Source organism: Natator depressus, chromosome 5, assembly GCF_965152275.1.
Source record: "Natator depressus isolate rNatDep1 chromosome 5, rNatDep2.hap1, whole genome shotgun sequence".
In the NCBI taxonomy this organism is placed as follows: domain Eukaryota; kingdom Metazoa; phylum Chordata; order Testudines; family Cheloniidae; genus Natator; species Natator depressus.
The window spans coordinates 12614630-12640247 of NC_134238.1; the positions used below are offsets into that span (position 1 = coordinate 12614630).

Consider the following 25618-nt stretch of genomic DNA (forward strand, 5'->3'; position numbering starts at 1 on the left):
AAAGTTTGTTTTAAACCTGTGGGTAGTTTGAAAATTAAAGTGATGTACTTGGTAGGATACAATTGGGTCTTTAATGCTGAAGGATTTCACTGGACATCTTCCATTTTAAGAGTGCAGATAAGTAATTTTTGAACCCCACAATATGATTGCTTTTGCAGTGAGTTTGGGATGATTATTAAGAAGAAAAATGTCCCAATAAATGCATAATGATGCCGTAAAGATAAACAATCTTACTAACTTTTCTGCTTTCACTCAAACACACGATTTCTGAACCAGACTATTTTGCAATAGAATTTCAATTCTCAGTGCTAATCTGCAAACCTGATAATTTTCATTAAAATATTAGCAGTCTTATTTCACATCTCAGCAAAGGTTGAATAGCAAAATGTTATGATGAGGTTTCATTACTAATACTTCATTACAATTATAACTAGATTAGTGGCATACATGACAAAAGTACATTCTGTGAGGCAGTATTCTTGAATATTTTATGTTGTTCCTTTACGTGCTATAGGCACTATCCCACACCCATTGAAGTTAGTGAGAACCTTTTCATTTATCTCAATGGGCACTGAATTGGGCTCCATCCAGTCCAGTAAACCACAATGGCTTGCTAATTGATGCAGATTAAGATGCCTCTATTGTATTTTAGAGATTGAACAGCAATATTGGCATACAAGATTCCTAAGCAATCCTTGGATATATGATGGTATTCACTTTGGGCACTGATAAAATATGATACAGCAGCTTCTACGAGCACTTCTGTTATTGTTTAGGGTTTTGTTCTTTGTTGATTTCTAATTTCACTCTACAAACTGGCTTTGGATGAAGAAAACTTGGCATGCAAAATGATCCTAGGAATCCAATATTTGGCTTAAAACAATTTGACACTTCTTAAAATATAAAAATATAACATAATATTGTTATTCCACACACCATTGTGCTATGCTATAAGTCAAAAACAGTTTTGAATGTTAAAAAGGGCATTAATCCGTGTTTTAGGCTAATATATGGGGGAATATTGTTAAAAGCTGAAATATTAAAGTTGGAAAAGTTACATATGTGAAATGGCAAATTACCGGTATATTAATAAGGATTTTTAATATGCAGGCCTTTCTGACACATGGTGTAGAGGGCCAACACAAAGCATTTGAACCATGAACCATTTCAATTTCACCTAAGCTTCGTGCCTAGGTCTTTTTTTGGCCCTCTGCCAAGGAATGAATTTTAACTGAAGAGACTAACTGAGGATGATTATTCAAGAGCAGATATATTTAAAAATCTGTTTGGAAGGATTTAGCTGTAAAGTATGCAGTTTTTCTTAAAAGTACTGGGCTAGTGTATCAACAAGTGAGAGACCCACTATTAATAGCTGGGGACAAGATGCAGCATACCATCTTAAACTGATCTTGCCAGATCTCATAAATTAAACAACATTGATCCTAGTTGTTGCTAGGGTGGGAGACCTAAAGAATGCACACAGTAGATTCCGCTTAATAGCAATCCTGATATTAGCAACTTCTGGTTAATAGCAACATATTGCCAGGAAGCAGTCCTATCTCATTAACGTCAGTTTGGATATGTGCAGAGTACCCCCTGCAGGCAGGTTTGTGAGGCTGGAAAGGAAGTACTGGGACTTGCCTTCTCTGGTTGCAGCCCTGCAAAAATACAGCACATCCTAGCCCTTCCTTCTGGAGCTTCAGCCTCTCAAACTTGCCTTCACACGGGAGGTATGGAGCTGTGGGCTGAGCAGTAGCAGGGAGAGGGGCTGCAGCCTGTATGCTGGAGCTGTGATACTTCCCCATGTGCTCTCCAGGTTGTGCCATACCAGGGGATCCCACACAGGGAAGGAAGCTCAGGGAGAGATACTGTGCAGCTCCATGGGTCCCAGCACTCCTGCTCCTTATGGAAAGCCCTGGCATCCAGGCTGCCTCCCCCACAGAACTTCCTTAGCTGCTGCCTTCTGCTTATCAGCAACTGATGGGTAACACCAACTCTTTGCTGGCAACCGAAGGATTGCTAATAAGAGGAATCTGTTGTACATAGACAGTGTTGGTGATTTCAGTAGCTGGTGCTCTAATCTCTTAAATCAGTGTTGAAACCACTGCCCCAGTGCTGAGGGATGTTATTCTGCTGGGGCTGCTATGTTTCAGATGAGGCATAGTGTTTATATACTGATCCCTTTACGGTCACTAAAGATTCCAAGGCTGTTTGGTATCCTAGCCAAATTCAAAAGCTATAAAGTTTTCAGTTTACAGACTGCTGAGAGATCTATTAGATAAATGTTGTTGTTTTAATATCATGCAAAAAGCACCTTGAAACCAGACTTTATGGCACGCAAAGCGGCCGATAAAATTGAAAGATTGACTGTAAAATTTCATGTACAAAATCATACAACATCTTTTACTTAGAAGTGCAAAAGAAGTATCTCAAACTGATTGATATATTTGCTGCTACTGTTAAGTTAAAGTGTAATTATACCCTGAATAGTGCCTCTTTAAAAATGATGTACGATTACATATTTGTGACTCAACAGCTATCATATCAAATTCCTTCAGCAGACCTGTTAAAGAAGCATTTTTTTTCTAGCTTCTAGCCCTGCAAACTCATCCAGGGTTTTGAACGTCAATCTGGATTATTTCTTACCCATCATCACCAGTAGTAAAAAAGGATTGTGCGATTAGAACTTAGTTAACAAGTTGTTGGGATCTGATCCAAAACCCTTTGAAGTCTCCCATTCGTTTAACTGAACTTTGGATCAAGCCCTTGATGAGCAAGCGTAAATAGAGTTCAGCTTACTCTTATTATATTGGCCTGCAGTAATACTTAGGAGTAAAAAGAAGAAAATGTAAGTTTTGTCAGTAAATAGATTTGCTTCCTGTGTGTATATTCAGGGTCACATCTGTTTGAGCAAGAAGATGCCATTTGTAATTATACTTTCTAATCACAACCTTGTTTTAAATAAAATGCAGCCAACTCAATTGAGACCAAATATTATCAAACAGTTTGCTATTGAATAGAGAACTTGAATGCTGAGTTTTAGCCTGTTTAGTATGAAAACAGATAAGTGATAAGCCCTTAAAACCGGGGCTCATAGTGGAAATGCATGTGACCCTTAAATATAGAGAAAATAAGAACAGAATAATCTTAAATATTGGTAACTATCCAAAATTTAAGGTTTCTTCTACGTGTCTAATTTAAATGGCTCCTCAAAAAGAATGTATTGTTTAAATGACACTGTAATTTCCTATAAGAGATAAATCCCCAATAATGTGTTACTACCATATCTCATTATCAGTAAATTCTTGGTCTAGGTCGTCCAGTGATTTCTCTGCATTTTAAGGTATTTTCTGTTGTTCTTAAGATATGATAGCCTATGGATATTGTAAACAATAATGACTTTGTTTACTAAGACACCCATATCCTATAGCAAGTCATTAGGTTTGTAAAGAAAATTGTAAACATCCAAACAGACTCTTCCAGAAATTTAGCTGCATGAAAAAAGCCACTTAATTAAATTTATTTATATATAATTTATCAGTAAATACTAATTTAAATGTAAACTCCATTGGTTAATTACCTGTTTTTAATAGTTTAATGTGATCCTTGTCTAGTTGTGAAAACATCTAAATAAAGTAACCCTTTATGTGTTAGAACAACATAACTGTTCTAGGTACACGCTGTTGACTTTCAATCATACAGGTTCAGATCCTCATGTTACTATCTTTTTTTGAGTTGGCATTTTGAGGAGTTTGAACACCAAACCATAGATTACCACTGTCTTTTTTTTTTTTGTTTAGAAGCTAAAATAATCTAGGATGAGCGCCTCTGTTTAGATCAGGGGTGGGCAAACTACAGCCTGCAGGCCACATCCGGTCCACCAGCCAATTTTATCCTGGCCCTCAAGCTCCTGCTGGGGAGCAGGATTGGGGCTTGCTGCACTCCAGCCGGGGAGTGGGGTCGGGAGGCATTCCGCGCAGCTCCCAGAAGCAGCAGCATGTCCCCCCCCCCCCCCCCCCCGGCTCCTATGTGCAGGAGCAGACAGGGGGCTCCGCATGCTGCCACCACCCCAAGCGCGCACCTGCAGCTCCCATTGGCTGGGAACTGCGGCCAATGGGAGCTGCAGGTGCGGCACCTGCAGATGGGGCAGTACACAGAGCTGCTTGGCTGCTCCTCTGCGTTGGAGCTGGAGGAAGGACATGCCGCTGCTTCTGGGAGCTGCTTGAGGTAAGTGCCGCCTGCACCCTGATCCCCTCCCGGGCCCCAACCTTCTGCCCCAGTCCAGAGCCCCCTCCTGCATCCTGAACTTCTCATTTCTGGAGCCCACAGCCCCAGACAGAGCCATCACCCCCTCCTGCACCCCAACCCCAATTTCATGAGCATTCATGGCTCACCATACAATTTCCAAACCCAGATGTGTCCCTCAGGCCAAAAAGTTTCCCCACTCCTGGCTTAGTTTGTTTCTGACCCTTCCAATGACAGTCATTTTAGCACCTCACTGAGAACGGAGAGCAAGCAGTTTCCTTCTCACTGGACCCAGGAAAGAGGATCTCCTAGGAACAAAATGCCATTTTTCTGATACTGTGGAGAATAAGGATCAGGTCTTGCTCACATTTGAGTCAATGGGAGTTTTGCCATTGATATCAATTTGAGCAGGCTTGGGCTTTGCATGGATTACCCCTGTGGTGTGGTTCCTGCCGTCAGAAACAGAAGCTGTTTTACTCCTCCTTCCCCCGTATAGCAGCATGGTGTTACTTACGTACTACGTGCAAGATCAGGGTTTTGTTTGTGACATTTTATTCTTCCTTTAGTGTCCAGTGTTTTAGAAGTAAAGACTGACAGGGCTAAAATTTGGGATTTGCTACTTGAAACAGTACAATTTTAGTATCAATCTCTATCTCTGTTACGTGTACAGTTATGTGTGTGTTTACCCATCCCTTGGTGGGGAGGGAGGGCACTAACCATTTAAGTAATATGTGTATAATTATTGAGGTTTATCCATTAAAATCTATGATATTTTTGTATTGCAGTTTAATGGAGGTATGCATTATATCATTAAATATTGTACGATGTTTTGATTTTGAATCAACAGTGAAAGCATCTAAAGTTTCTATGGGGATTGGACTAAATTTGGTTTCCAAAACCTACAAGCACATTGTGACGGAATAGTTACCAGAAAAATCTAGAATGAAATATTTTTAAAGCCAAGAACTTGAAGTAATAACTCTGTGGTGCCTGGTGGGTTTTTACTTTGAAGTAAATGCTTCTGGTTAATTTGGAGGCTGCAGATTGGTCTCCCAATATTGTATCCATCTGGCCATAGTTAGAAAAGTTTATACTGTTTTCCTGAGTTAGCATGCCTTAATAAACACTATAATGTTCTTACTTAACGTTGTCTTATCAAATGGCCTCAATGTCTTTAAAGCTGGCTACAGTCGTGCTGGGGGATCTGGAGGAGCGACCAGGGAAATTCCAGGATTGCTTGACAGGGGCACCGTGTGGGATAGGAACTGCATAGGCAATGTCCTGGAAGAGGCCATGAACTGCTTTGCCGAGATGCAGAGGCAGACAGAGGAGAAATTTCGCATGTGGATAGAAAAGCTAACTCGTCTTGACACAGATGAAGAAAGCAAGCAACAACTGGAGCCCAGGGAACCTAAAATGCAACTAGTTGGCCAAAGAATTCCCCCTACCACGCAGTCAGGGGCATACACGCAGATGCCTGATAGCCAAGTACTTCCTCAGCAGTCCTTTAATTCTTATGTGAGCTATCAAAATGTTGACACTATGTTAGAGTTTCCAGCGACTTTTAATAACAATTTTCCAGCTGTGTTTCCAGAGAATGGGAATATTGCAGAGCATGATTTAAATCAATCAAAAACTTAGTCTTTAAAATCTTGACATTACCTTGGATTGTGTTAAGAACAAAATTTGCTTTTCTCCATGCAAGTATTTTTTTTTCCGTGATGGGTTTTTAACATTATGCTGTAAATGTTTTATTTAAAGAAAACTTGTGTTTTTTTTTAAAAAACAAAGCAAGCAAAACACACACATACACAAACACACATGCAAAACTCAAAACAAAAACCTCCTGTCACCAACGTTTGGCAAGATGTAAATTAGAATCCTTGTTACATACCCTTGGAATGGTAGAGCTATGTTTGTTATAGTAGAAGCAATCAGTGTATTCATCTATATGTTCCTCTTGCATGCCAAAATGTTTATAAAGGGAAATATAAGTTTAAAGACTTAAGGAATCTTAGTGAACTTGACTACATAATAATAATTAATACATACTTAAATGTCTGTTCATACCTAAATTCTGCAGCTTAAACTTGTCTATATATTGACCCTCCTCCTTTTTTTGGCAGAAGTCGTAAATAAGCCTACCCTAAAGATTAGCTATACATACTGAATGTGCTCAGTAGTTGATATTCATGTCCCATTTGGTAGTTAATTTTCTCACAAGAGCTTCTATTAATGACATTGCCATATTACATACAACATTCATATTTAGGGGAAGCACCAATTTTGTATGTATGCTTGCATATATATAATTATGTATACACATACACTTTTGTGTGTGCGCGTGACATATGCACACAAATAAAACATTGATGCTTTCTTGTGTGTGTGTGTATATATATATATGGTCAGGCTATGTCTTTCATGCTGAAATAAAAAGAGCAGTGTCAGTTCTGAGATAAGCAAATTTTGTAGGTAGATTTGAGTCTTGGGCCAAGAACTTAAAACCGAATGTCTGATATTCAGATTGGTAAACACTGTGGTGGACTTAATGCACTGTTTGCTTGTGGGTCTTAAAGCAAGAGCATTTTCTGAGCCACCTCTCTGACTGCCATTGAAATGATTACCTGTGATTGGGAATGCCATAGCATTAGTTTTGTTTAAATAATATAAGAACTGTCTACTGTGTGGGTTTTGTTTTAATTGTTATACTGATAATTAGTTATTCTGAGTAATCAGGCTTGAAACTTTGATGTTTAAATTAGGATTAAGCTATATATTATAGAAATAACTAATTCTCACCATTGCCAGAATACATGTGGGTTTCTGTTGCCTTTACTGTTGGGCCTTCATGAGAGAATAATTTCCCCTTAGTTACCAAAAGTATACATTTATATAGTTTGTTTATCCCTTGTATTGGTGAGATGTTTCTAATGCAAATAAAGTCAAAACTGTAATAATGGGAATTAAGTCTCTACCTAGATGTCTTTTGAGTAAAGAAAATGGAAGAGGTCTTTTGGGGCTCTTAGAATTTCAGTTTTTAAACCACGGTGATTTTATGAATTTTTATTTAGATCATTTCAGTAAAGCTTTTTCTTCCAATTAGAAGTACCATTGTGTATCCTACAGGCCTGATACAAAGCCCGATGAAGTCACTGGGAATCTATCAATTTACGTAGCCTTCTGATCAGGCCCTCCATTAATAACTAATATTTTTTACTTGTTTTAAAAATAAAAGTAACCATGGTGTGTTTAATATTTTTCCTATCCCAGCCAATTTAACAAACTTGTCCTCATCTATTTAAAAGTTAAGATCTTTCAGGGAAAACTGATTGCTGATTTAAAAAAAATCTTTTTAGTATTCATAGATTTTAATATATAATATATACATTTAGAATTCTAATATGAGCAGCATATTTAAAGCATGACAACTCTACAGTTTTCCCCATGCATGCAAAAGCTGCTTCCAGCAGTGACTGGTTACTTTTATATATAACAAGGTCACTTATCCAATATGTTAAGCATGCTCTGAAACATTACTATTTTTAAAAAAATGGAGCAATTAGGCATCTGAAAACAAATTGCCTTAAGAATTGAGCAGAATTTGTTCATCTGTTATACAGACTTTTATATACTGATTAGAAATTTCTTGTAACTGGATAATAACTTTGCAATGGTTGTAGTCAATTAAATTTCTCTCTAACTTCTGTGCCTTGTGTAGGTCATAGGAACCTTGAAAAAAAATCTTCGCATTGAAGCTGGATGGGATTTTTTTTATTGAAACTGACCTTTGAAATTTAAGTGTTAATAAACAGCACTCCTAGCTTTGCAACAACAAAAATATACTTTTTGCTTCATAAAACCTTTTCACCACCAATACATTACTTGATTTTATCTGTAAATTACTGTGAATGTTAACAAATCAGAAAATAATAGTGGTGAACATACATGTTTTGATGCATATGGGGATGATGTTTTTTAAGATGGTGCCCTTTTTAGGATAGATTAGTTCAAAGGCAGCCAGTTGATTGTTAGGAAAATGTTTCAGGTTAGAGATGTAGAATTTAACAGTATTTCCATATATAAACTACACAATATTGAAAATATATGAATGTGTAAATGGTTTTAGTTTGGTCAGTTGCTCTATCTGCCTCCAAAACATATGGAGTCAGATCTTCTACTGGCACAAGTCAGTATCACTTCTTTGAAGTCCAATCCAATGTCATTTTATACAAGCTGAGGATCTGGCCCATTAGCTTGTGTTCTGGTTTCAAGAATTAAATTCCTCCTGGGGGGGAAATCTCCACTTGCATTGGTTTGGTATAAATATGATATTTGAGACAACGAATGGTCTGTTTTTATGCTCCTGGAAAATATGCAATATTTTGGTTGTACACTTAAACAAAAGTATCTGTCTTGCTGCTTTATATTATGTATTTGAATTGTTTATGCCAGCACTTGATATCTTTTTAACTGAATGGAGTTCTGGACTTCGGTTGCATTTCTGAAAAACTGAAAGTGTTTGTATTTTATGGTGGTATATTCATACAGCTACAGTTAAGGTTGTCACGGTTTCTGCTATAAGCTCCTATTTTCAAAGATTTTGGCTTGAAATTAATATTTCCAGGGAATTAAGATTTGCTCTGAGCTGAAATTTTAGTATATAAGGTCTGGCCCCCACCTTGACGTCCTGCTAGTAAAATAGTCTGACCTTTTTTATTTTAAGAGTACGAGCCTTGTCTTTAAATTAATTAACTGTTGTGTTTAATGAATACATTTGTGGGAGAGTCCAATGGGAATTCTACATACTCTATATACTCGTTCATTATCCCATTCATTTATAAGCCGACCCCACCAAGATGGATTGGTAAAAATAGCAAAAACTGTATGACCCTTTCATAAACTGACCCTATATTTCAGGGGTTGGCAAACTTTGGCTCCCGGCCTGTCAGGGCAAGCCGCTGGCAGGTCAGGATGTTTTGTTTACCTGGAGCATCTGCCGGCATGGAGCCCCTCAGCTCTCTGTGGCTGCAGTTCACAGGATGCTGAGGGGCTCCATGTCTGCAGCCGCTCCAGGTAAACAAAACGACAGTGTATTAGATATTCAATTCAATGATTCCATAGAGTTTAAAATCATCATATTTTGGTGTAGATCCATTTATGAGTTGATCCCCGCTCTTTGATGTGTCATTTTTTTTACCAAAAATATTTGGCTTATGAACGAGTATATACAGTATGTTGGGGGAACAGCATATTGGAGTCTAGATTACCTTTGATTGGCCTGTGGTTTTTGTTTCAGAATGGAGTAAAGAAACACTCTAGTTTCTTAAGAAAATATTACTTGCAGTCTTTCAGACTCCTGTGAAAGAATAAATATGTTAGGACAGATTGTCAACTTGTGTAAACTGGTATAGCTCCACTGAAGTCCGTGCCTATTCAAAACCACATGAAGAATTGGCCATTAAATTTTATATGCTCGTTTATGCAAAATCTTTAATTTAAAAGACACCTAAAATACTGCAGACATTTATGCATGTGAATAATGAAACTACATGCCTAACTGGAAATTCAGGAACTAGGAATTGGTGCATCTGTGCACTTGAAATACATTTACTTCATTTATGGTTTTTGTAACAAAGTGCAAATGAAACTTAAATCTTTGTACACTCTCTTAATTTAAGTGCCACTGAGGATGTGTGTCAAGCTGATAAATCAGGAAATTCAAAATTCAGATACCGGAATTGGTCTTTGTGTAGAACTCCTTTGAAATCTGTGGGGATTTGGAGTTCAGTAGATTGCAGGCTCAAGTTTTCCTGTAGGTCCTTATGGAGGCTTGGAGCCACTTCTCTCCCCCAGAAATGGGGTAAGTTAAGAAGGATGTGTTGGTTGTAATTATGCATTTCCTGTCTCTTACTTGTTTGTTACACAAGTCTTTTATTTAAATAAAGAGTTTCTGTTTTACTTAGCATACAAATGATAGTTTGACACTGGTTTAGTGTTTTATAAATTATACATTATTGTTCACATTAGAGCCCTATTTTAAAAGGTTTATAACTTGAAAATATTTTAGATTTTTTAAAAATAGTACACAGCAAAACGAAGTGTAGTAAACTCTAACATATCCCTGAAGTCCAGAGTTATAAAACATAATAGTTGTCTCTAGGACTGAAGGAAAAGTATTTTTAAAGCAAGTTAGCCTAATGTTCAGTCTCCATAATTTAGCTCTAAACATTTTACTCTGGGCTGAAATTTGTCATACATCAGCTTCACCTGAGGGCAATTTTTTAAACATCTGGTTAAAAAGTTAATTTTAATACACTTGGTAACTTTAGTGCTATTAGTTCCTATTCTTATCTCTCCAAAATATCATTTGATTTCAGAAGTCACATTTGACAAAGGATTAATTTGGCTGAGACACTAAAATCTGACATGTGGCCTTGGTTGCTGCAAATTTACAAAAACTAAATTTAAACACAAAACCAATTAAATTGCTATGCATTTTTAACATGCATCCTTTAGCCCCAGTCCTGCAGGTCTGATCTGTGTGAACAGACTCTTACCCCCATGTAGAGTCCCAGGAGGCATCTTGATATACTGATCATAGGCACATTTAAGAAATGGTTGACGTGCCCAATGATACTACTGAGATATCTCTTGTGATTTCATGTGATGCATTGACTTCTGATACTTTTGCGTGGCTCTGATTGAAGTTAGTAGAAGTCCATGCATCCATCCAAGGCCTGAATCTGCCTCTTTGTTCATAAAGTACCAGTAAACATTCCTAAACATACATTTACATGAGCTGAATGCCTTCGGAAGAGTTTTTCTAGTATTTTAACTAACAGGTATTTTATTAGAGAGATGTCATCAACTTGAAAACTAGTCATTTAAAAAGAGACACTGATAGTTTCAGATATTGCACCTGGCCAGAGTCCTTCTGTGAGTTTTTTGTGGTTTTTCTATAACATATTTCTATTTATTTTAATAAAAAAATTCTCTCACGTGTTGCCTTGTGACTACACAAACGGAAAACTGACTGGCTATTGGGACTATACAGGTGAAAGCATGAAACTGACTACACAAAAAGTGCTGTCAGATTCACAAAGTAATCGATGTCTGGTCTACACTAGAAAATTAGGTTGATCTAGGTGCATCGCTCAGGGATGTGAAAAATCCATATCCCTGAGAGTTAAGCCGATGTAAGTCTCTTTGTAGACTGCGCTAGGTTGATGGAAGAATTCTTTCATCAGCCTAGCTACCACCTCTTGTAGAAGTGGATTAGTTACAGTAACAGGAGAACCCCTCCCATTGGTGTAGGTATTGTCTACACTGAAGCGCTATGCTGTAGCATTTCAAGTATAGACAAGCCCTGAGAAAATAGAGGAAAAATAATATTTTGCCCAATACCTTTACTTACACTGATCCTCAATGTGACTTGTAATAATGGTAGGTAAAAAAATGATTGTCAGAAATATCATTTTTTGTCTATTATTTAATGTCTATGAAAGGAATATTTTGGTTATTTTTCAGAGCTGCTAAAGCTAAGGATGGATTATCAATCTGAATCTAGCATTTTCTGGGATTATTTGTGGCAGTTGTTACAACCTTAAATGTATTTAAATGATTTTGTTGTTGAAGATATATATCGTCTTTTCCTGTATCACTTACTGTATGTCTCTACTGGCCATTTTAACACAGAGTGTAATCCTGGTTTCATGGAAGTCAGTGGAAAAAAGTCGATTTCCATGGAACCAGTATTCAAACCTTATTTTTAATTATGATGGAGCTAATCCTGTAGTTCTTACTCAAGGATAACTCCCATTGTCCTTAATGGGGCATTTGCATGAATAAGGTCTGCAGCTCAGGCCCGGTAAGTGGATGCTTGATTAGATTCAGCATAACACAGGGCTGTGACATGACACTACAGTTACAAGAAATCATTAGAATGAGAGTGCTGTGTGATATGTACTGTATAAGATAAATATTCAGGCTGATTGATAACGGTGGACAGTACCTAGCAAAAAGTGAAGTCACAAACCCACTTCAGTGTGTGTGGGTGTTTGTTTTTTTGGTTTTTTTTTACAAATTTTATTAATCCCATATAGTATTAGCTTGGGAAAATGAGGGCACATGGAAAATAGTTTCGTTGGCTGAAAGGGACTCAAAAGGTCAGGTGGAAGTTTACAGACTGGCCAACTAGAGTGCCTGGACATTGTTTTTGTAATGTTTAGCTCACAATTCAATAACAGTAGAAACAGAACATACCATCAGAAGATAAACATGCACTGTAAAACAATATGCACCACTTCCTAGAATCTTCAGGACATAGCCATGTTCCATGTGCCTTTATTCAGAGCACAACTAAGTGACTTTATCGCTTGTGTATTATCCAAAAAACAAAGCTATTTTCCGTCTAGCCATCAAATAGCCTGAAAGTATGAATGTTGATCTACAAAGCTTTAACATCTGTGCATAGTATCTTAAAATGAGCTTGAATCTAATCTCAGAACAGATACTCATCTACTTTTCTTCTGATTTTATTGCCATGGTGTAAATGAAATTAAGTATCTTGTTGAATGAAGGAAAAATATGAAAAACACTAATCTCAATAGTAATTTTTGTTCACTTTATGATTTTAGGGAGAATGTAGTTTCACTTTTGTTTTTATTGTATACACAGTGTGTATCTTTTGCCTAACACTGTAAATTTTTAAATGTAACTACTGTAACCTAGAATGAATAAATATAAATAGTAATAAAATGTTTCTTGTTACTAAATTCTAGACAATGGGCAAGATTTTTTTCTTCTCATTTGGGAATCATTTTAGAGTTCAGCTAGTCTGGTTCAATGCCACTTGAACCATGCATGTGTTATGAAACTGTTGCTCTTACTCATGTCTTGAATAATATCAAGCTTGTATTGTGTTTTTTAAATCAAAAAAGTATCCAGTCCAAACTCCTTTAAAAAAAAAAAATATCCTTCTATGGAGTCAGAGGCATTAGTAGTATATATTGCCTAAAATAAATTTTGCAAGTCATGTAGGACCATATTCTTAAGCATAACCTATGTTATGTGTTCTTTGGCCTATGTTATACAGGATGATTCTAATGACCTTTTGGTCTTAAAAACTATAAATCTATGAAATGCTACTTTTTAAAATTTGGTGTAACTCCACTGATGTAAACTAAGTTACCTTGGATTTATACCAGAGATAAATGAGGCCAGAATCTGACCTTTTATTCTTGTGGGTTTTTTCTTTTAAATTTTTTAATATTCTCCTCACATGATAGATACAAAAAATTAAACTTCTCTGTTGTGGGGTAATGCAGTTCAAATACTACAAAGCATTATCAATACCCATAAATAAGATCCAAAAGTATTGCTGTATTGCAAGAATAAAGGAAGCCTTATCTTTATTGGTTTGCCATTAACAGAGTGCCTCTCCCAGTTCTTTGTCACCCTTTTTAATTTTTGTTTCAAGAAAATACTCTGAAGCTAATTTTTTTAACCATTAGTAATTTACTGTTCAGAACTGTCCCAGCATCCTGATTGGAGCACTGGGCTAGAACTCGGGAAACTTCCTGTTTCCAGCTTGGCTGCTGGTTGACTTTGGGCAAGTCACGGCTGTGTGCCTCAGTTCTCCAATCTATAAGATGGAGATAATGATGCTTACATCCTTTGTAAAGCGATTTGAGATCTTCTGATGAAAAGCACTTTGAGAGATTGTTTGTAATACCTGTTTTATATATGAAAATGTAGTGGATAAATTTTCCCTATCACGTTAGAGGAGTTTGCTTCCTGTCCTAAACTCCACTGAATGCATCCGATGAAGTGAGCTGTAGCTCACGAAAGCTTATGCTCAAATAAATTTGTTAGTCTCTAAGGTGCCACAAGTCCTCCTTTTCTTTTTGCAGTGTTATAGTGTATCAATAAACAGCTGTTGGGTTTCATCACAAAGAGGCTGAATTTTATATACAACAATCATCATACACCTGGCTAAATCTGGCCCAAAGTGTTTTGGGATCCAGCAGGGAGAGAGGCACTGTGATTAGTAAACACGTAAGTGGTTAGTAAACATGAGAGAGAGTGAACTAACTATATTGCAAACTTAAAAATATAAAAAATTGACAATTGAGGCCTGAGTCTGATTTTACACTGGTTGAAATTCCATTGACACTGGTGGAGACCATTCTGATTTACATCAGTGTAGGTGAGAATGGAATCAGACCCTTGATGTTTTTATGCCAAGATGGCCTCTGTCTTTCAAAGGAAAAAATTGGTCTATGTTTTTTGCAGTTTTCAGAGTAGCAGCTGTGTTAGTCTGTATTCGCAAAAAGAAAAGGAGGACTTGTGGCACCTTAGAGACTAACAAATTTATTTGAGCTCAAATAAATTTGTTAGTCTGTAAGGTGCCACAAGTACTCCTTTTCATTTTTTGCAGTATTAATGTTAAATGTCAACAGCTGTATTTTGCTGCTGATGTATGTTAACTTTCAGACTTGTCTTTTCCCATGTGTTTATTGCATTAATCATGGATTTAAGCTTTCCACCAATGAAGCTTTTTAAGCATTTCTCCTAAATCAAGTCTCAATAGGTCTGACTTTTAAAAAGAGAAAAAAATTGTTTAGCTTTTGTCAGCTGACTAAAAAACTTCCTGTTTTCTCTCATGTGGAATATCATTTTTGATTTTGCCACAGTCTGCTTTAATAACTCTGCCTTTTGAATTCCTTTTACTCAATCCACTTCCTCAAAAGAGTAGCCTAATTCTTGTGAAAAAACTGGAAAAAGTAAGAGTGTTTGAATTTTTTTTCATCCTTTTCATAAGGATATTTGTAATGAAAACAATTTTTCTTCAGTAACGTTCATTCTTATTCCCTACCTAGAGTCAGTGATCCTGATCTTTCTGGTGCTGTGTGTTAGTTTTGCATTGCACCACCAGTGTAAACTGGCCCTAAAGCTGGCATAACTGGCTTGTAAGGAAGAGGCGGGGGGAATCCACTAATGGTGTGGAGCCAGCATGTGAATCTATGTTGGTCCCAAGATATTAGAGAGACAAAGTGGGTGAGGTAATACCTTTTATTGGACCAATTTCTGTTGGTGAAAGAGAAGGTTTCAAGTTACACAGCGTTCTTTGGTCATTGAAATCAGTGGGAGTTAGGAGCTTAAATACCTTTTGAGGACCTGGGCCTCAGCCCTCAAAATAAAGTGTGAGGGGGATTTAAATAGTGCATAGGTCTTTTGTCCCTTTGCAGAGGGTGCACTAATGTCACCCTTTGTGCTTATCAGCTGCACTGCAGGATCTAGCGCATAACTTTTTCTTTATCCAGATTGTGATGGCAGATGCCAAGAGAATTCTTTTTATCCGTTCGAAAGAAGTACTGACAGTAGCACCGTTAGCTTCCCCATGCTGCCCTGTTCCTTGCCATGTGTGAGGGCATGGAGTTCATCAAGGTTGCCATCAAGGATTCCATTTGTAATGGTGGCTTTGGTCATGTGTATGTCTGTCTCCTAGGAAATTGGACTGTAAACACCAGCTCTTTTAACATAGGCCACTGACAGCTATCAGATTTGCAACAACTTTCAGTCTGTACCAATATGAGCTGGATTTAAAACGGCTACCGAGATGGGAAATGCTATGTATCGCTGTACAAATCTTCTAAGTGCTCTAGTCCTTCTAGAGTTGTTTTTAATGAGAACATCTTGGGTTGATTGTTTTTGGTTTTTTTAAAGGGGCATCACAGCTTTTCAATAGGGCTTATATTCTAGCTTTACGTATGCTGACGGTCTCTGGGTTTTGCTCCAGTCTTGCAGTCATTAAGTTGGCATAATCAGTCATTCACTGATGATAGGTTTAGATAGCCCTGATATTCACGGCACATTTTGTTTCCCAATCTGATTTTGAAAGGCAAGGCTGAGAAAAGCAAAAATCTCTCTCCTTTTGTGGATGGTTTGTAAATAGTCTGCTTGTGATTATGTGGATTTTAAAGATCCTTTAATGGTGGCTGTCAAATTGACAAAATTACTGTACAGTAATGTAAATTGAAGATATTTGTCTGTTTTGATGTATACTAAATTTAAGCTAAGTTATAAGGTGTGCTGTTTGGAAGTGTGGAAGATACAAGAGTGGAGCTACAGATAACAAGTTTATGCTTGTATTTCCTACTGATGAAGACTTTCACACAAGTTATTTCTATGGGTAGGTGAAGAGAATATCACTCTGCATGTATATACATTTATTATACATTTTTGCATGATTATACATGTAGGAGTGGTACAATTTTGACTTGACTTTTGATGCCATTTTCCAACTATAATTTGACTCATGTAGACATGCCGACTTAATTTAAATTTGGCGTCTGCTCTTAGAAAGATTAGTAATAACCAAAAGAGAAACCAAACATTGAAGGAATTATACACAGCTCCTTAAATTTTAGATAACATCCTTACTGAAAACATGGTCAAATAGTCAATATTGTACTTGACCCTCGTATCTTCTGCACTCAAGTATTTATTTTTATAGATCACACAATATATTGATACCATATCACACTGAACTCTGATGATAAGACTGTGAAAACATGCCTTTGGATCATTAATTATATTGTAAATTCTGCATGTAATTTAGTCCAAAATGTGCAAAAAAAAAAAAAAAAACCCCTCAAAAACAACCAATTTAATCATAAAGTTGGTAATCTTGTACTTTGGATTTGCCTTTTTAAAAGAAAACAGTTGTCTTTCCACTAGTCATAAGGATTTTTTTCCCAGTAATAATCATCGGTATTTCATGTTGTGACATATTTGCTCTTTTATACATTGGCATTTAACTACCCATTTATTTTTACGTTGGGTCTGTTCTGAATTTGTAATGTAACAACATTGTTTTATGAAACTGATGTTGGGGGCGTTCTGACTTGAAATGGTTTGTGAATTTTTTCATGTCAGGTTGCAGAACTGATCTTCAGCACAGTTTAAGCAAGATTCCTTCATAATGTTGTGCTTTAGTGAAGTGGGTTGCTAACTGCAGAATACAAATTCCTTAAAATTGTTGTGTTGGATTATTTTCTGAAGGATTAAGTAAAAACAAAACAAGCTCTGGTGGAATCAGCTGTGCAGTGACCCAAGTTTTAAGCTTTAATTATACACTGATCTTTTTTTCTTCAGTGCCAAACACTTTTCATGCTATGCCCCTAAAGAAGCCAGAGTTTCCTGAAACAAATGTTTCTTTTAGAGAACTGCTTTCTTTATTTGTATTTTAGTTGTTTTATAATTTAGAAGGTTCTATACGACAAAAGTAGTAGTAGCCTTGTCAATGTATCCTATTCCTAGTGCAAATAAAAGCTATGCTATGCTGACATCAGCCGAGTCTTGGTCCAGAATATTCAGATATTTTTATATGTGCCACTCAAAGGTATGATTCCTTTGGAGGAAATCTTGGCCCTGTTGAAGTCAGTGGGAGTTTTACAGTTGATTTCAGTGGAGAGAGGATTTCATCCTTTAAAATGTTTTCCAAACTGTCTAGATCAGTTAGAGCTATTAAGGGACGCAGCCTTTTTTTTAATGAAAATGTGGACTTTCATAATATTTATTAATTATTCTTCTGCTTCCAAATGACCCTTTTAATTGAATTTGATTTTATTTTGAGGATGGGCTGCTTCTGGTACCCCATCAAGCTACACGTTATTTTCATCTCTCAAGGATGAAAGAAAACGAAGGAAAGAAAAACACCGCCCCCCCCCCCCCCAAAAAAAAACCTCTTGTAGTTGTTTTTCAATAATAGGCTGCAAAAATCTGAAGGTTTACATCTCTTCTCCCCCCGCACCCACCCACCCCTTGGTGGTGGTAGACTCATACTGTGAAAACACTGCTAAAAGCATACATGTCGCTATGCTTTGCTTTTAACAGAAAACTCTGCCTGAAAGGGTATTATTCGCTTGTATATTTTTACATTTTTTTTGCACTTGTATATGAAAAAAGCCACTGCGGTTTTGACAAATGCCAGTGTCCTTGGCAGGTGGATTTTATGTAAGGAAACTTGCCTGGGGTTAAATGTATTGTGTTTGGATCCATTACACACAAAAAAAATAGCAGTTTTATCCAAATCAACCCCTAAAAAATGTAAGTTGTCATTTGAATTAGGTACAATTCCATAAACATTTTCTCTTCCCTTACTTAATGTCCTGTCATTCAGAATATTATTTCTTTCCTTAAACTGAAACGTATCCGTTTTAGTGTTATAAATGTAATATTGTTAAATATGGAGAATTTTCTGGGTTAATGTAAAGGATAATATGTAAATAGCAGATATGAGAGGGCAAGCTTACATGGCTGGTTACTCTGTATCTTTTCTATTTATGCAAAACTTAAAATGCCTCTGGTGTCAGACTTCCTTCCTCCAGTTGAAGTTTAATCATTAACATACGTGCCTCTGACTCTTCCTTGAGGACATACTTAGGAAGATGTGATGATCCTAGAGCTAGAGATTTATGTTTTAAAAGTGTCTTTCAAAACATGCATTCATCTTGTGTCTATTGCTTTTCCTTTCCTCCTCAGATGGACCTCCGGTTGTAGCTCATTATGATATATCGGACACAAACTCTGACTCTGAAGTGGTAAATGTGGACAATCTATTGGCGGCTGCAGTAGTTCAAGAGCACAATAATTCTGTAGGAAACCAGGACACAGGAGCTACCTGGAGAACCAGAGGTCTGCTAGAGGAACTGAATACTGATACAGGTTCGTCTACATTAACCTCCTTCTCTGATGCTGTAGACCTGACACCAGTTATAAAAAGTATAGAATAGTACAGATCAGGTATAAAGGGTCATGTTGAAGAAACGTGTGTCCTGAATGTACTTGGTTCTTGTTTAGGGACAGATTCTCCCATTCTATCTCATGCTGAGTAGTCTGTTACTCTGTGACTTGTTCCATTGAAATCAATGGACTCATCACAGAGTAAGGGACTGTCCATGCCTGGTCTGTACAACCAAGTTACATTGACGTAAATCACCTTGCACCGATCTATTTGTGCATGTTTCTGTGCTCACATTTGCCTCTGGCTGATGTAAGCGCCCTGTTACAGTAAACACAATAAAACCACCTCCAGGAATCCAAAATTGTGCAGCCACTGCTTGTCATCCCATACCTGCATTACAATGCGATCCCACTTGTCAGTGCTCATTTCTAGGGCCCAGAAGGCAGCGCTCCACTGTCTGCAGCTGCTCTGTGAATGCTACCATCAACCTTGAGTTGTTTTTTGCTATGTCCCTCAGCAAACTGTCCTTGAAGACGTCCTCATGTCCCCAGTTGTTGTGGCGCTTCCTGCGGGCCTGCAAGTACAGGAGAATTATGCATCCTGTATTTTCAGTGTTCATGAGAATAGTGCAGAGCTCTGCAGGCTCCATGCTTCTGTCAGAAGTAGCAGAGACGGAAAAATGCCGCACGGGTTTGTGGGATTTTAAAAAGTGTGAAAATTATGGGATATGGATGATTATGGGATGGAGAAAGTTGCATACTGGGAATTTACCCAAGGATTTAGGAGCTAGGGATTATGTCATTTTTAATCCCACCAACCCATTGCAAAAATTTCCCAAAAGGCACTGCACTCGATGGTGGCACATGGCACACTGGGATACTTACCTGTGACGCACTGAACTTTACAGCCACACAAGCACTCCTAATGAGTAAGACGCAAGCTGCCAGGTGTGCGCACACATGAGCAATGTACAAACTTAGGCAGAGAGATGCTGACATCATCATGCTTTGACCACAGTTTGTAGCTGGGAAATGGCCTACTGACATAGGATGTGATCAGCTACAAATTAAGACAGCTGGAATCAGTTTCCAGGTCAGGCCTGTGAGTACTATGTTAGATATACTCCACACTATCTGCAACCATAAAGTTCAGATCCCAGCAGGGTCAAACTCAACCCTTCAATCTTCCAGAGTAAATAAAATAACTCCCATGAAATTTATTATGTGTAGGTCTTTTGGATGATACCTCTGAAAGCTAAGTACTCGAGTCTACAAGATGCTGAACACCTTTGTTCCAATCTAGCCAAGCACTTAAACATGTACTTAGCTTTAAGTACTTAAGTAGTCCTTTTAAAACCAATAGACTAATCATGTGATTAAAGTTAAGTATGTGCTTAAGTGCTTGGCTGGTTCAGAGCCAGAGTGCCCAGCACCTTGAAAGGTTCAAGCCCTAAGTGATCAATTTTGAAAACACTTTTACTCCTACTTTGATTTTAAGAATTGGTCTACTCATGGTACTTATGCACTATAATTAGTCGTAAGAGTTTTCAGGTTTGGGTCCTAACAACCAGATCCTCCCTTTGAATGCAGTGGAAGTTAGGTACCTAAATATCTTTTGAGGGTCTGGGCCTTAGATCCTGTGTGTGCTACATGGACACTAAAGATCCTAAAAGTTTGCCCCTATGTTTTTAAGCCAAAATTCCCCCTCCCCTCCCCTTACAATTCACCAAAGACCTGGTTGCATTTCAATGCTGTATGAAGGACTTCCAGTATTGACATAGTTTTTAAAGCACTCTGGGGAGCTTGGATGGAAGATGCTATGGAAATGCAACATCTATACCTTTTTTTCAGTCACAAGGAAAAATTTATTTATACTTATAAAAAATGTCTGACTCTGATTTATCTCATTGGAAAACTGCTGGGAATCTGTTACCTTCCCCCAGCTCCAAACCACTGCTTGGAACCTTAAAACTGAAGTCAGCTTTTTCTGACATCCTGCTTGCAGACTAGCCTTGTTATTGAAGGGTTGGCTGTGTTGAGCTGTGACTTTTTTTCTCCTAAAAAAAAACCAGTCAGCCAACGCAACATTGAATCATCTCAAGAATTGCATTGATCTTGCAAACAGGTGGAAGGTCATGGGGGAGTCAGGTTTTGGACCTACTCCTCTTATTGTCCCCTTAATATCAAAATTATTTATTCCCTCTTATCGCCCACCTTTCCAAACACATCACGGAGAATGGGCCAAATCCACTTCAAGTAAGAGTGGGCAGTGGGAAGTGTTGTTGGATGGGATGATAGATGTGAATGGCTCCCATTCACCTCAATGGGCAGTTGACACAGGAACCTAATTATGACAATTTAAATGTCACCATTTACTGTTTCACTGCAGATCATTTTAGCAGAAGCAAGCTAATGCTTATCCATTGTTGTTGGATGTAGTGGTAGATATTTAGTCAGAGAGCTTAAGGCCAGAAGGGACCACTGGATCATCTAGTCTGTACATCACCACCCCCCAGCACCCACACATTAAACCCAGCAACTGAAATTAGACCAAAGTATTATAGCCCACAGGAGACTAGACGAGATGTGCCACAGGGAGAGAATAGGAAGGAACTGAGGTGCATGAAAGGCAGAGGCCCTTGCAGTGGCAAGGACATGATTAAGTGGGATATACCCAGGTAATCCGGGCAAGTGACCTGCACCCACATGCTTTAGAGGAAGGTGGAAAACCTCCAATGTCACTGCCACATATAACATTGTTAGATCCTGAACATGTGAGCAAGAACCAGCCAGCTTCGTGCCACCTCAGAGCCTTGGCCCACCCTGGCCATTTATGTTTGTGACACAATGCAGTGAGGCAGGTAGTTGCTGTCAATATTTGCTGGAGAAGGTAATAAGTAATTCAAACATCCCTTTCTCTAAGTTGAAAGTCACCACTGCTTTAGCCTAAAAGGGGGATGGAAAGAAGAGGAGTATTCCTTCCTCAGTCCCAGAAACCTTAACTGCTTCCTGGGGCAGCTCCAAAATGTCCGAGTTCCCATAGCCAACTGTCCCCTATCTAATTACTGCTAATTACCTCCAGCTTTTCCCAGGCAAATTCAGTGATGAAGTTATCTTTGTCAACAAAAAATCTGCAGCACATTGAACATTTAGGGGCAGCATAATGTGGACTGAATTGACTATAAAAATAAATAAGATGTAATGGATTGGACTTGGGGTGTGCAGAGGGGAAAAACAGAGAAGGAAGAGGGTTTGGGGTAGGTAGTATGGCATAAATCCAGCATCCTTACTGCATATTTAGGTCTTTAGCTGCATAGGACATGGGGACTTGGCTGTACTGATAGTATGAGAGTCTGAAGCTTTGGCCTTCCTTATGCAGTGATTTTAAAATGTACCGTCAAGGCAGATGAATACAAGTGGTCAGTCTCTCAGCACACACTAGTGCAAATATTGTTCACAGATCCACCCATGAAGATGAAGCCAGTGGAAAACTAGAAAATGTTGAAGTGATGTTGTCTGAATTCTGGTGGAAACATCCTATAAATGCAATCTATTTTTTGTATTTAAAAAGTTGAAGATATTTTTGGACTAATCTGGGCTGACTGTCAAGGGCTTTCTTTTCTTTGTCCTAATAATATTTGTAAAACCAGCCACCTGAAGCATTTCCATCTTCTTGTGAGACCTGAGCTACTCTGTAGTGTGTCTCAGGCTCCGGGAAAGGCAGCTGCTTGAAACTTCTCCAAAGAAGCAGGACTAACACAAGTGCATAAAATATAAGTTGGTTAACATACACTCGTGATTAACTTAAGTTAGTGATGTCCACTAAAGCCCTTGAAGATGAGAAGACCAGTCTGTGAATCAATTTTGACATTCTTTTCACTGAACTCAGTGGCTGGGTATCAAGCCCTTCATCTTCTTCTGGCATTAGTCTCAATTTTATGGGGTTGGCTCTTCAAGTCTGTCTGCTCCATTCCAGTCCATGTTGAAGCAGTTCCTTGGAAAGGCCACAGCACGGCTGGCCTTACGTAGGGGCAAACTGGGCTTTGTCATATTGTGTTTTGTCATTCATCATTTAAAGTGGTACAATCAAATAATAGTATCCGTCTCGAATGTAACCTTAGCTTGTACTAACCTAAGCAATGCCAGTTTAAAAAACATTAGCTAAATGCATAACTTTAGACACAGGGCAGATGAAGGTTGCTTGTTTTCAAATTGTATTTTTAGTTATATCTGTAAAAAACTTAAAATTTGCATGAAAGTAAATGGTACCAATAGCAATGATGGAATCAAATGTTAGTGAGTCACATACATGACTCTGATTGGTAAACATAAATGCCAAAATAATTAGAAAAATTAATTCCCTTAATAAGAGAGAGAGAGAGAAAAAAACCGTAATCACATGTTAAAATTATGTTTTTAGTGAAAAAAATGGACTAAAATAGAGTAGATAATGGCAGTAACACAGATTTTAAGCAGATTTTATTAATTTGTGTGTGTCCCTAATAAAGATAGTGTACAAAGTATCAAACGTGTTTCTGATATCTGTGTTAAAGCTCTAGAACTGATACCTCAAGGTTTGGGATTCGGAATATCTTGCTGTATTATCTCCTGATTGATCTAAATTTACATATACATTTTAAACGTGTCTTTTGCTGGAGTTTTATATATTTTTTTCTTTCTTTATATAATAATTAGATACAGTTCTCCTGTCAGCTAATTCCTAAGTTATCTGCAAAACCTTAGAGTTTTCAGGTGCAGAAGTAGTCCCTGGAATCATGGTTAAAGTTTCCTTCCTTGGTGTACTCCAACTCTTTCTAGAAACTGTTCACTTCTAACTGTGGTAACAGCACCTTCATACGTGTCCTGGACAAGTGTGATGTAGTCTTCAGGTATCTGTTTCATTCTCATACACTACCAGATGATTTCTCTTGGAATGTGGTCACAAGCTTTCTCAAGATTGATTAGTACTATGTGCAGGGTTTTTTGCTTTTTTCTGTATTTTTCCACGCGCCATCTTAATGCAAAGATAGCATCCACTGGTGACTTGGCATGACACCACACTGATTGTCATACACCTTGACTTGTCTAGGGGTATGTCTACACAACGAAATTAGGTCGATATTATAGAAGTTGATTTTTAGAAATCGATTTTATACAGTCAATTGTGTGTGTCCCCACTAAGCACATTAAATCGGCGGAGTGCGTCCTTACTACCGTGGCTAGCATCGACTCATGGAGCAGGGCACTGTGGGTAGCTATCCAACAGTTCCCACAGTCTCCGCATTGGAATTCTGTGTTACGCTCCCAATGCCTGATGGGACGTAAACATTGTGGGTAGTTTTGGGTACATGTCTTCATTCTCCCCTCCCCTCCCTCTCTCACTCCATGAAAGCAACTGAAGACAAACATTTTGCACCTTTTTTCCTGGGTTACCTGTGCAGGTGCCATAGCATGGCAAGCATGGAGCCTGCTCAGCTCACCACTGCTGTTGCGAGCATTGTAAACACCTCGCGCATTATAATACAGTATGTGCAGAACCTGGCTGAGAGATGCCAGCACAAGGACGATTGTGATGAGGACATGGACACAGACGTTCCTGAAAGCACGGGCTGTGGCAGTTGGGACATCATGGCGGCAGTGGGGATGGTTGATACAGTGGAACGCTGATTCTGGGCCTGGCAAACAAGCACAGACTGGTGGGACCGCATAGTGTTGCAGGTATGGGATGATCCCCAGTGGCTGCGAAACTTTCGCATGCATAAGGCCACTTTCCTGGAACTCTGTGAGTTGCTTTCCCCCACCCAGAAGCACAGGAATACCAAGATGAGAGCTGCCCTGACGGTTGAGAAGCAAGTGGCGATAGCCCTGTGGAAGCTTGCAGTGCGTGACTGCTACCGGTCAGTCGGAATCAATTTGGAGTGGGCAAATCTACTGTGGGGGCTGCTGTGATCCAAGTAGCCAGCGCAATCACTGACATTCTGCTATCAAGGGTAGTGACTCTGGGAAATGTGAAGGTCACAGTGGATGGCTTTGCTGCAATGGGTTTCTCTAACTGTGGTGGGGCGATAGGTGGAACGCATATCTCTATCTTGGCACCGGACCACCTTGCCAACCAGTACATAAACCGCAAGGGGTACTTCTCAATGGTGCTGCAAGCACCGGTGGATCACAAGAGACATTTCACTGACATCAATGTGGGATGGCCAGGAAAGGTGCATCACACTCACATCTTTAGGAACTCCGGGCTTTTTGAGCAGCTGCAAGAAGCGACTTACTTCCCACACCAGCAAATTACTGTTGGGGATGTTGAAATGCCAATAGTTATCCTTGGAGACCCAGCCTACCCCTTGCTTCCATGGCTCGTGAAGCCATACACAGGCAGCCCGGACAGTAGTAAGGAGCAGTTCAACTATAGGCTGAGGAAGTGCAGAATGGTGGTAGAATGTGCCTTTGGACATTTAAAAGCTCGCTGGCGCTGTTTGCTGACTAGGTTAGACCTCAGCGCAACCAATATTCCCATTGTTATTACTGCTTGCTCCATAATATCTGTGAGAGTAAGGGGAGACGTTTATGGCAGGGTGGGAGGTTAAGGCAAATCACCTGGCTGCCAATTTGGAATAGC

The 25618-nt window shown here is 38.5% G+C and overlaps 1 protein-coding gene across 2 annotated transcripts in view; it reads left to right on the forward strand.

Moving 5' to 3' along the window:
* Positions 1 to 25618, forward strand: part of ARK2N (arkadia (RNF111) N-terminal like PKA signaling regulator 2N) — a 74309-nt gene that overhangs the window by 24940 nt on the left and 23751 nt on the right. Inside the window, exon 3 of one of the 2 annotated variants that reach the window (XM_074952313.1) lies at positions 5426 to 7541. In XM_074952313.1, the coding sequence (XP_074808414.1) occupies positions 5426 to 5886 (461 nt within the window). In that variant the 3' untranslated portion in view covers positions 5887 to 7541. Of the gene's footprint in view, positions 1 to 5425; positions 7542 to 18795; positions 18979 to 25618 lie in introns of those variants that run through there. The other variant, XM_074952312.1, reaches the window with a different exon arrangement.